This window comes from Haliotis asinina, chromosome 4 (genome assembly GCF_037392515.1).
Source record: "Haliotis asinina isolate JCU_RB_2024 chromosome 4, JCU_Hal_asi_v2, whole genome shotgun sequence".
NCBI classification, from domain to species: Eukaryota; Metazoa; Mollusca; class Gastropoda; order Lepetellida; family Haliotidae; genus Haliotis; species Haliotis asinina.
The window spans coordinates 16161317-16174722 of record NC_090283.1 but is presented as its reverse complement, the minus strand read 5'-3'; the positions used below and the strand labels follow the sequence as shown (position 1 = coordinate 16174722).

Below are 13406 nucleotides of genomic sequence, written 5' to 3'. Positions count from 1 at the left end.
GGAACGTAATCATTCACACCAACATATATTTCATATAACTGGTGGCATTCAGTTCTGTATTTCATATTTCATTCAAGACGAATTAATAAAAGCAAAATAAAGCCTGGTAAGCATCAATGTATTTTATATTCATGTTGATAAAAAAGTATATATTTATAGAAGAATGTACAATGCTATCATAAAATATTTACTATCTAGCTAATTTAGCACTATATTCTGATGCAGTTACGTGTAGAATAATGCAAAGCTGCAATCTGTGGTTGGTTGGTTGTTTAGCAGTGCACTCAGGAATATTTCAGCCATATAATGGTGGTCTGTAAGTAATCAAGCCTGAACCAAAACTTCCAGTGATCAACATCATGAGCCTCGATCTACACAAATTGAGATAGGATGACATGTGTGAACCAAGTCAGCTAGTCTGACCATCCGATCCTGTAAGTCGCCTCCTACGACAAGCATAGTCGCCTTTTATGGCAAGCCTGGGTTGCTGAAGGCCGATCTTCACAGGTCCTAACATAACAAAAATGTATTGGCCAGAATCACGTTTATATGATTATGTTATCATGTTCCTGTTTCCGTTTCGTGAGATACGATGACTTGTGTCAATCAAGCCAGTGAGTCTGACCACCGGATCCCGCAAGTCTCCTCTTACTACAAGCATGGGTCACTGAAGACAAATTCCAAACGGGATCTTCACTGGTGCCACAAACGTTTGTTTGAAAGTTTGTTATGAAAATGCAGCCATATTTCAGCTACCTGACAGGAACAGATTATGTTTGGACCGGACAAACCAGAGACTGATATCATGAGCACAAGAATATGTAAATGAGGTACAATAACATGCAAGCAAAGAAGTCGGTGTGTCCTCCCACTAGAACCACTACGGCCAAGTCTTAAATTTCAAGCCAGGTTTGCAAGTGTGGAAACTGTTCTCATCAAGTCGGTTAACATCTTGCCTAAAGAAAGCATATCTCGTATTTGGACACATGAGGTCACTGAACATCTGGAGATGTCACAAGGAATATGATACAGCTGGACAACCACTGGCAGTAACGCAATGTCAGTTATTAAGTGACCCAACCAACTTTCTTACATCAGAGGCAGGAAGATAGCAGCTACACATTCCTAATGGTAGAATGAGTGAGTAAGTTTATTTTTATGATGCACTCAATAATATTCCAGCTATATGGTGGCAGTCTATAATAATAAAGTCTGGACCAGACAATCCAGTGATCAACAGCATGAGCATTGATCTGCACAACTGGGAACCAATGACATATGTCGATTCGATTCCTGTCACCGATTAGTCGCCTCTTACGACAAATATAATCACCTTTTGTGGCAAGCATGGGTTGCTGAAGACCTATTCTACCCCTGATAGTAGCAGAAGGAAATAAAACAAAAATTAACATAATCTTGAGACTGATTACCTCCGAGGAGTAAAAGAATATTTCTTTTTGCTGAAAAAGTAAATCAAGAGAAAGAAACAGATGAAAACACATATGTGCAGAGCTCTATGGAACATATTTGATAATGTTTACTGACAGCTTATGATTTTTTTATTGTAAACAATCTATAACACACAATTATACTCAAAATCCTCAAATTGTAAATTATAGATCATGTGATGATACTGCTGGTCCGGAAGAGGATCAAGGATTGAGTTGAAGTAGGGGGAGCTTTATATAGTGAATGAAGACACAACATGTATCTGATAGTGTTGCTGACTATGAAACTATATATATGTATTTACATTAATAACACATGAAACCTGAGTGAATGGTTTTACACCACCTTTAGCAGTATGCCAGCAATATCAGTGCGGGGGACACTAGAAACAGGCTTTACATATTGTACCTATGAGGGAAATGAAATCCGGGTCTCAGCTCAAAAACAAATGCTTTAACCACTAGGCTACCCTATGGCCCACATATATTGTGACAATGACTCAAGCAGCCAAACATATCCTCCTAAACCACAAATTGACGACATATAACACATACCTTGGTTATGACGTGACAAAAAGGTCGACATAAAGTAGTCAACAACATGGATGTGTCTATTTCAAAATATACGTTCATTAATTTGAACCTATAAACATAGATGATCTAGATACCTTTGCACTGCTCTCTCCTTTGCTGCCTTTCTGTCATTCTTGTTGCCAAAGTGAGCGTGAGGTTTGATGTTGATCAGCTTGTTGGCATGCCTCGTCTCCTCCTCCAGATCCATGGCTGTGGTGGTTGCAAAGTTCACAAATTCTCGATACTCCTCACAGCAGTACAGTTCATGTGGGGGAAGTTGTTGCTGGCGTTCCACTGAGGGGAAAGGTTTAATGTTCTGCCTGCAGAACTCACATTTGCCGCCGAACATGCCATACATGCGTCCACACTCATCCACGGGGTAGTCAGGGATGTCCGTCCCTTCCTTCTCTCGCCGCTTCTCGGGGTCCTCTACTTCAATATCAGCAAGCTCAGACTCTCGGATGTACTGTAGGTAAAGTATTGATGTAAGCATTAGGATGCACCAGTGGGAGATGCAGCTTACAAGCATTACTGGCAGACAAGGATAAGGTGAACAGCGACCTGACAATTTACTTGTACTAACATGTATGAGTGCCGCCTACTGGCATTTGCCATTGTGACTGAGCGTTGGGGTGAAGCATGGGAGTTTTTCATGCACTGACTACTTCTCGTAAACACATTCAAAGTGCCGGTCCAACCTATCCTTGTTTGCCAATAGGATGTATCATTGTCTGGTGCAAGTGCAATAGTCCATTATTCATAGTGTCCAGTGGTTCTTAAAAATTAGTTCAACCCTATCATCTGTAGTTCCACACAGTGGAAAAACATATCACTGTATCGAACAAAAAGAAATGATCTTAAAGTATTTGAAGCAAATCATGTTACCATCATAAACACTGACAATTTCCAATGATGTTCAATACCTCATCCTAAAACAAATTGTGAGTTTGTTGAAGATGCCCTCAGCAATATTCCACCTACAAAACGACATTTTGTAAATAACAAAAATTGGACCAGACAATCCAATGACTGACAACTCCATACGATGAACTATACTGACATCAGCAAGTGTCAGTGAGTATCACCAATTGCTCCCAACCGTCACCTCTTACGATAAGGATCTAGTGGTCATGCTCACTGACTTAGCTGTCACTTGTATCCTAATTGTGTTGATTGATGCTTATAATCTTGATCACTGGATAGAAATTATTTACGGGCTGACGCCATGTAGGTAGAAAGACACAAGGTAGAAAGCTGGTCAAAGGATGCAAAGTACACACAGAAAGCAGGTGAAAATACTAAAGCAGAAATGAAAGGTGTCGTAGCTATGGCAACCAGACTCTGAAAGTGAATTCAGTTTCTGAAAGGCAATTGGGATGTTCCGTTAAACCAAAAGATACAAGACACAGTACTCATAGTCAAAAGACAGGTGTTAGCAGCAAATTCAGCTAGAAGAAGTCAGAGAGAGCTTGCAGAAAACCAAAAGAGTGTAAGAACAGTAACAAGTAATCTCTCAAAGGAAAAGTCTGTGGAAAGCAGGTGCTCAGGTGTAAGTGGGCACAGAAAACAGCGTCAATCACAATGAGTGCATACAAGACAAACAGAAGCAAATGTTATCATGTACGCAAAAGCAGCAAAGGTGCACAGGCTGGTGTTCAGGGTTGAAGTTTCAAGTGATGAAGAGCTGTTAAAAGTAGAGAAAGCTACAGGAGGTGGTAGAGGAGAGGACGTCATGGGCAGTCATAGCCGTCCCCAGCGTTACCTGCAGGATTTGAGGGGGGCCGATACTTGGTAGAAAGTTATTATCATCTGCGTCTTTCCTGTTGGAGTCCTCATCGGAACTCTTCATGGAAAAAAAACATGAAATATTTCAACAAACAAAACAAAACAAACAACATGCAGATGAGACAAAGATACACCTTCAGTCACTGGACTAATCACTGTGATTCAGGTTCACCCAGACCTCAATTCAATTCGACTTTCGATACTGGACCCTCGATTCAAACATTTTCGATTCCATTCTACATACAAGTAAAACCATCAAAACTTCATATAACTCTCAGTTGATTGTTTTAGCATGAAATCCATCGTCAACATGGTGATGTCTTCCAACATCAAGTCTCATTTGATAATTAGCCAGGCATCATTCAATCACATTTTGCCGTATTTTATGCTTGAAACCGCTCAAGTCGGTGCCAAAATTACATTGTGACTGTGTGTAAATATTTTGAATAAGTATTGAAATATCGAAAGGAAATAGTGATAATTGTTATCGAAATAAAAACTAAGGTGTCTCAGATTCGATTTTCGATCAATCGAATCGATTTGTTACAACCCTACTACTGATTAACTATAGTGAAGCATAGCATCAGGAATAGCAACTGATATGTCATCATCTCATTGATGTCATTCCGATGTCTTACCTCATCTACCAGATACTATCTATCGTTTGTCACTTTTATGTATTTGTGCTTCAAAACAGCTTGTAAAATAAATGGTTTATGAGAGTCACAAGAGCAAAGGTTTGTTCCTGTTCCTAAAATGGCATCACTTAAGCACTGAATCTACAATTTTGTCTATTTTAACGATTACCGTGGAGCATGATTACATAATACAACCTTCATTCATCTGTGATATCATCCAGCATATTATTACTATTATTATCACATATTATTACTATTATTATATAGCACACATGTGCTACTGCTAACTAGCCACACCTACTGTGACCTTTAACAGAATTATTGCTGTCATACCTATGGATTATCAAGACAAGACAATGATATATTTACAATCTACACAAACAAGGTATTCGACCAACATACAAATTAAATATCCATGAACTACATCCAGGAAAGTAGTCATCACACAACCTTAACTCTCCAGCATGAAGTAGCAATCACAGATTTTAATCACTTGACCTTGAAGCCAACTAACTCACGTTTTTGGTTTTGCATATGGCAGAAAAATATTATGATGGTGAACTAACACATTTCCCTGTTAGCCTGTGGGTCCGTTCCTTATTATTGAATGGAAAGTCTGTTATTGTTCCCTTTAATTCATAAATTTACATAAAGTTGGAAATTATTATGGAAATTAGGCCAGACCAATTTTATTTCTTGTTTTAAGGATCTGCCTGCCGTATTTTTTTCAAGAATGAGAAAAAAAAAAATTAATTTCCCCCGCTCAAAAAGTGAAAAATCCTAATGTTTTTATAGTATATATGTAAACTCACAAGAAAATACTTTTTGGGTTGTTTTTTTTCAACCATATTCATTTCTTAAATTGCCAAAAGTAATATATTTTGAGTATTTAGATGGAATATTACTTTGATTGGAAATTTTATTTTTATTTGTTTCCCCGCCTGCCTTTAGGTTTTCAGAGGACAAAAATCCGTAAAACAAGAAATAGAATTGGTCTGGCCTTAATAATTTTCACTTTTTAGAATGTTTCTCACAGTCCTAATGTTCCCAAAATATGATTGTTTTTCTATAAAATTTCAACTAGAACTATTCATAAAACTCTCTCACAGCTGACACGATTAACCCTGAACATGCATATGTGCATTCATAAACTTACATTCAATATTATGTTTATTTATTGTATATCATTTGCAACATCTTGCCCTGATGAATTACCATGCTGTGAAACCATAAACAACAAAACACTACATCACATAGGCATTGCACGTGTTTTACAGTTCCTGAAGTGTGGAAACAACATCCTAACATGACATTCGCATGACATATCACATACCATACCACATGGCACGACACCACACACGCACTGCATGTGTCTGACAGCACCTGAAGTGTATAGATTCATCTTACCATGACATGCCACATGACATATCACACGTCATCTCATGCCATGCAACATGACATGACACATGACACTACACCACATCAGTAATGATGTGAGTGATGTTGCTTGAAGTGTAGATACAACATGATATTTGCATGACACTGGCATGACATGTTACATGACTTACCACATGACATATCACATGACACTACACTACATAGGCACTGCATGTGCATGACAGTATCTGAAGAATGAAACAAGGTGCTAACATGACATTAGCATGATGTGAGCATGACATATCACATGACATGCCACATGGCATTGTGCAAAACATTCCACATGAAAACATTCCAAATACATACAATCTACATAAAATATGATTAGACGAACCCCTTTACACAATGGACAACACCAATAAATGGTTCTGGAAACCATGGTTACCACGCTGGAACATATCATGGAATTCCAACAGTAACACATGACTTCTGTTTTGCTAGTATGAGACTAGGGAAAAACTTACAGGACTAAAAATTATCTTAAATTTTAACACACAAAGTTCAAAATTAATTAGGACATAGCTCATAAGTAGTTCCCGAGAAAATAGCATGTGAGACATCTAATAATATTGTTACCATGACAACAGAGTGTGATACACCAACATGCTACATCTGCAGTGAGGTGCTACCATACCTGTGGCCATCAGGGAGCTTCTTGGGGATACAAAGGTGCTTCTTTTAAATAAATACATGGAATATCACAGGTAGCTTTGATATGTTTACCGAAAAAAAAACCCTTTCTGGAACCATGCTCAACTGGGTACGATATCTACAAAATGGCATATCATTTGCCTGCTCTCTAGCATGGTCATTCATGGAGAGTTTTTTGTATTACAGGGACTTTATAAATAACATGATTTGGTCAAATTTCCAACAAAATCAATATTTTCTGAGTGTTACACACTCGGCTTCCGTTAGCATTGTGCATTCATGTATAAACACACGTTCATCATAGTTTAAAACTCACTGAAAACGCCCATAGTTTTTATTCTGTATGGATTTAACTTGAAAAGTTTTGGTGGTAATAGTCACAAGGTTGTACGTGACTCTCTACACATCTCAATTAAAAACCAAGTTCCATATGTTTTGAAGCACGTACTGAAAATCAGTGTCTTTCAAATAAACTTCCAGGCTCCAAATCCAGCAAGAATATTCATTTTGTCAACTTGTTTACAGGTGATGGAGAAATGACAGAACATAGATCTGCCCAGTGATTGATTAAGTGGCTCTAGTTTTATGCCATTTTTCGCAACATTCCAGCAATTTTATGGCAGGGAACACCAGAAATGGTCTTCACATATTTTACCCATGTAAGTAATTGAACCTAGGACATTAGCGTGACGGGAAAGTGCTTTAACCACAAAGCTGTCCATCACCTTGATCTGCTTAGTACTGACTACACATGCTACTTACATCTTCAGAGTCGGAGCTGATGTCAAGGATGGGGATGCCGAACTCATCGCTGTATGGTGTGTAGGGCGTGGTCGGGGCCATGCGGTCATCTGCAGACATGGATTCAGTAGTGCCAGCCTTAGACAGGCTGGTAGTCTCCCGACTGTCCGGCTTCACTGAGATCAGATTGAACATCATCCATGAATTCAGGAAAATTTGTTATTATGCTAGCAAGGTTTCAGGAACAACGCTTCAGTGGAATGTAACCCTTTACAAAGATGCAAAGTCTGACAGTCTGATCCAAGTGGGTTGGGTAGTGTCTCAAAACATCCTAACAGAAGGAAACTGGATCATTTTGACAGACGAGTAGTGAGGGATGTAATTCGGCAGTTTACACAAGTCGAATGTTTTCCAGAAATTTGAAGACGACCATGATATTCATGTCTCTAAGTACACAATATCGCTATCTCTTCAAGAGACTGAGCCACCAAAAGTTGACAATCCGTGCAAGTTGTGATATTACAGCAATGAGAAGTTTGTAGCTGAGGAAGGTGTGTTCTCTTAACATGGTAAATCTTCCCTTTCTCACCTTTGTAATATTATCATGTTTGTTAATCATATTAACTACTTGTCTTTACTTTTCAATTCAAATGAATGCTTTAAAAAATCTGTCTAAGATGAAATGGTCCCTCAACATGTCGATACATAATCACAATGTCACCCAAACTGCATGTGCCACACACATTACGACATTTTTGATAGAAATTGCAGCATGTGAGAGTACTCCCTTGTGAAAACATTGTTGTCAGAAATTTAAGATGACAGTTTACAAGTAAAACCTTTAATCGCTGACATAAAGTTTGGAAACTCAACATAAGATTAGTCAGATATCATTATTAACTGAGCAGATTAAAGATGGAAACTTTTTGTTGCAAAAAAAACATGCAAAAAACCGTGTTCCAAAAAACAAGCTGACAGGCTATAACTGATTAACATCTCCCTCATAAGTCATGTCAACTAATCCTTCCTGGCCAAATTATCTCCCCTGACACTGATATTATTTCCCCTGGCATTGTGATTATCTCCCTTGACACTACGATTATCTCTCTGACACTGTGGTTATGACCCCTGAAACTTTGATTATCTCCCATTAATGATTCAAGATTTACCCAGTATAGATTTGAGGTCACTTTTCTCTTTCTTTGAGTCACTGCCACTGACTGCACCTGCAATACACACACAATACACAACACCTGTCAATCACAATTATCATGCAGTTATAACAAAAGTGGCACATTTAGAGTATGCAAGCTTCCAACACCGTGTATACATAGAATTAGAGCCGAGACCATTCCAGCAAATATGAGAGCAACAAACTTGGATAAGAAATTGATGAAGCTGTTAATATATTTGGACTAATGAATGAAGAAGAAAAAAATCTTCTTTAAACAATCTTAATGAAGTAGATAGCCTATAAAATAAAACCCATTTTGGTCCAAATGCTTTGAATTCATGACCCTCTCTGATGCTCCATTGACTTTGTACTTTTCATAATCATGTCAGCTGACCTGGAGGGCAGTGTTACCATGGTATCGGCAATTGCTTTAAATTTTAAAGCGACTACTTGTTTCTCAATTTTTCAACCATGAGAGTTCTTTTACTCTAACCTTCAAATTTAGATGTGTTCAAAATTTCTTGTGCAACCTGTCTATAATATTTGCTTATTAATTTCAATAGTCAAAAACAATGACCAGCCCTCATCGATCTATCTATGGCAGTTAAAAAATGTCTGCTAGAGTAATCTAAACTTTCATAAAGCCAAAACGTGCTTGTTTCTGGCTTAAAGCAAGCTAACAATACTCCAGGTATATCAGTGTAAAGATTCTTGAGCTTGATGCACATAAACCTGTGACTGTTGGTTAGCATGGTAACAATTTTGTCATCAGGATACACTAACCAAAACAGATTTGAAATGATTCATTTATTATAATTTTCGTGATGATGATGATGATGTCAGGTAAAAGCAAACAATCAACAACCATCACCCAGTAATTTGTGATTCAATGTGAATTCGTCATCATGATTTTTATGATTATTATGATGATGTGAAAATTATGAAAATATCCATCACCAAGAGCATAATACAGTCTTCCTTATTTCTCGAGATGTTCATTAAGAATATCAGCAAAGGGAACAGTGAAATACCAGTAGTGATGTGTTTGCCTCGTCCGGAATCTACAGCATCTTTTAACCACTGCCAGTCAGTCTGTGTTTCCAGCGTAACCACGGTGATCTCACGCCCATCGTAAGTCTGCCGTTTTGCTGTCTCCTTAACAGCTGGTGATCTGGTACTTAACCTGAAAAGTAGAACGAGTGTTGGTTGGTTGGTTGATTAGTTTTGTTTTTTTCAAGCTATATGTGTAAACAGTCAAGTCTGAACCAGACAATCCAGTGATCAATAACATGAGCATCAATCAGTCTAAGTAAACTTTGTCTCAGTACTTTTCGTTACAATCACTACTGTCGTATTCCTTGAATATTGATAAAAATGCTATTTTCAGTAACTGTTTAATCACTGTTGACAGTATTGTAGTGTGCTCCGTGTACATTACCCGGTAGCGATCATATGGAAAATAGCATTCAGAATCATTCGGGTACAAACCCTTCTGAGGTAAAAGTTCAAAAGATATGTGCTGATGTTTACTTTTGCGATTTGGTAAGCTGTGTCCTGATTGGACAATCTCAAAGGTTACCTGACGCAACCCCCTACTAGGTTTTGTTAGACTCAGTAGTGGAGTGTTATAAAATGTACTGAGACTAAGTTTACTTAGATTGGAGCTTCAGTCTACACAATTGGGATACAATGACGTGTCAAATAAGTCAGCGACTCTGACCACCCTGTGAATACCGTTAGTCGCCTCTTACGACAAGTATAGTCACCTTTTATGGCAAGCATGGGTCACTGAAGACCCTTTCTACCCTGGATCTTCAAGGGTCAGTAACATACAATTATGTCAAATGACCTGGAGGTAGTGTTAGCTTGGTATTGGCAATAGCATCAAATCTTAAAGTGACTATTTTGTTTCACAATTTTTCAACTATTCGATGCGATGATGTGTCAACCAAATCAGCAAGTTTGACCACCTGATCCTGTTACCAGCCATTCACAACAAGCATGAGATGCCGAAGACAGTTCTAACTGGTATCTTCAAAGGCAGTAGTAGAGTGAGTGAGTTGGTGGTGGACAGGACTCACCCAAACAACCCCTGTTCATGGATACTCAGTAACATTCACATGAACGCATTTGAAACTGATATTTTTTCTGCTGAAACCTGTGCAGATTAGCATGTGGTTGTTTTTCACTTCAGTGTTCTACTTGAATGAGAGCAGTCTCACATTGGTGGCTCTAGATAATTGAGTGACTTTGGAATGTGTTTGTGTCTAATTTGTAGATGTGTGATTGAAAAAGTTAGAGATTGCACATTTGGTGTATCTTTTGTGTTGTGTCATATTTTGGACACACTCTTGTGGTGTTGTGTTTGGACACTAGTACTGTTGCAGTTTCAAGTTTGGACACACTCTCATAGTATCTTATTTGGACACTCGAATGGTGTCATGTTTGAAGACATTTTTATTGTCATATTTGGTATGTGTAAATATATTTGAACATATAGTGGGTTATTAATATTTTGGAATAAACCTATGGAATAAAAATTAACAAAAGTGAACTGTTCTCATCTGACTCCGTATTTACCAGCTTCCACTGCATTCCAGGTGGGCTTTGATAATGCATTGAATCAAAATCCCAGCTTGATGTTACAGTGATGTTTTAGTGTGTACTACTACAATACAACCCACAAGCACAAACCCAGACAGGTGATAAGGGCCAACCTACATTTGATCCCATATTACAGGCAAAAGGGACAAAACTCAAGCTTGGAAAAATACAGTAAATCAAAGAATGGGCGCCATTATCAATGTGTATTTACAAATGAGACCTACAAAAACAAAGACAACAATATATCTCATATTTCACAGGTGAGATGGTGAGATGGTGAGATGGTGAGATGGTGAGATGGTGATGATGATGATGATGATGATGTCTGATGATTGCATGCCTGTATTTAGTTTATATCTGCATTTGTATTTGGGGCCAATAACATCCTATAATAACCAAATAAGAATGATGAAAATGAAAAAAAATTGGGTACACTGACCACGAGTCTAAGTCAAACAAAACCTAGTAGAAGGCAGGTGTCAGGTAAACTTTGAGATTGACCAATCAGAGCACAGCTTACCAAATTGCGGAAGTGGACATTTGCGCATACCTTTTGAACTTTTACCCACACAAAGTTTTGTACCTGAACAATTCCGAATGTTATTTTTCCTACGATCGCTTCCAGGTGATACACATGGAGCACGACACAACAGTGAATAAACAGTCGCTGAAAATGGCGATTTTGGCATTATTCACAAATGTCAGCTTGCGGAAATATTAGCTAATGGTAACCATGTCAACAGAAACCAAACTGCATATATACTGTAGGACAAATATCAGTGTTATATGCGGATTTTCATTTGTTGACACTAATGACAGATCATTGTCAGTGATTGGTGTATTTCGTAAGTCCCACCAAACCCTCAACAGTAGCTTTGTCTGATTGGTTACATCCGTTTAGCCATCACACATTTCATTGGACCGTCAGGGTCACTCAGTGGTTACCTGGCACGACCTCCTTCTAAGTTTTGTTAGACGCAGTGCAGGAGTGTAACGAATGACACTGGGGCTAAGTTTACTTAGAGTTAAACTGACTGACCACTGGAGAATTAATAAAAAAAAAATAGAACATAGACAATTTGCATATTCAGATATAAGCGACCTACATATCACTTGGTGGTTTAGGAGTGAAGGTCACGGAACGTTTCGATGTCCTACTTTCTGTTATTCCATCATCATCAAGGAGTTCTGGTCGGAAGCCACGTGCAATTTTTGGATGGGATCGCCCATGACCGGGCATGTCCAGTGCAGCAGAAGAGGCTGAAAATAAGGATCAGAGGACCAGATAAAGTGCATATCCATGTAAAATATGCACAGAAAATTCCCAAATACGCATTGAAGAAATAACTGTTGTGTAACAATTACACATTTCAAATATTAGACATGCTAAAAAGTTTAAAACATATGCATGCGGGATAAATCTACAAGAATCGCTGCGTAATGAAAAAGTCATCAGTTTATTTTAAGTCGTACTGTTAGTATAAGACTAATGGTGAACTGTCAGTACTAGATGAGTGATTTTTAATGAAATCATTTCCATTATTTCAAAGTTGGTTCTGATTGGGTATGACATAATACAGTACATACCCGCATAGTAAACTTAATGGCATATACTTAGCTGTGTAAAATCCCTGAAATACCCACATATTTGAAAGGAGTGAGTAAGGGAACATGAAATATGCACTCAGCATTCATAATACCCACTCAAAGAAACACAGTGGGTATAGTACCCACATGAGCTAAATCTTATCTGGATTTGTATACCCCGGTGTCTTATAGATTAATCTTTTGTGTTAACATTTGCTTTTAAAGTGGTACATCAGTTAACATGTTAGTTAACTGAAGAAACACATGATTTTCACTAAATTTCAGATTTCTAGTCTACCCACCATCCCCAACTAATATCTTGTGAGTTTCAGAAGAATCTGTTTTCAGTTATAGGTAATTCCATAACAAGGGCAACACATGGACAACCAAAAAATACTGCGAAAATATTATTCCACACAAAGGGTTTTGAGGGGTTAAAAGATATCATACTTCTGACATCTGGGATGATAACAGTGCACAAAGTTTACTTGATGTAATTTTTGTAAATGTTCTCTTTTCTGTAATTCTTAAATGTTGAAAAAAAATGGAAATGTCAATGCCATCATGGTTTTGAAATTATTTAAAAATTACATTGGTTTTAGTGAAAGTGATAATAACCCAAAATCATTTATGTATGACATCCATTGCATGACAAAGACAGAAAATACCCATTTATCAAAGCAGTATCACAAATAGTCATCATTTTCCTTGACTACAATAAGAAATTAATGACCTCATATTGATGGAAAATACGAATGACGCTGACAC

The 13406-nt window shown here is 37.8% G+C and overlaps 1 protein-coding gene across 4 annotated transcripts in view; it reads right to left on the bottom strand.

The window, feature by feature from the left end:
- Positions 1-13406, bottom strand: part of LOC137281328 (glutamate-rich protein 6-like) — a 30367-nt gene that overhangs the window by 15415 nt on the left and 1546 nt on the right. For all 4 annotated transcript variants that reach the window (XM_067812502.1, XM_067812501.1, XM_067812503.1 and 1 more), the window contains exons 3-8: positions 12158-12311; positions 9479-9630; positions 8443-8499; positions 7295-7449; positions 3784-3864; positions 2117-2487 (exon numbers count right to left, since the gene is read on the bottom strand). In XM_067812502.1, the coding sequence (XP_067668603.1) occupies positions 2117-2487; positions 3784-3864; positions 7295-7449; positions 8443-8499; positions 9479-9630; positions 12158-12311 (970 nt within the window). The remainder of the gene's footprint in view (positions 1-2116; positions 2488-3783; positions 3865-7294; positions 7450-8442; positions 8500-9478; positions 9631-12157; positions 12312-13406) is intronic.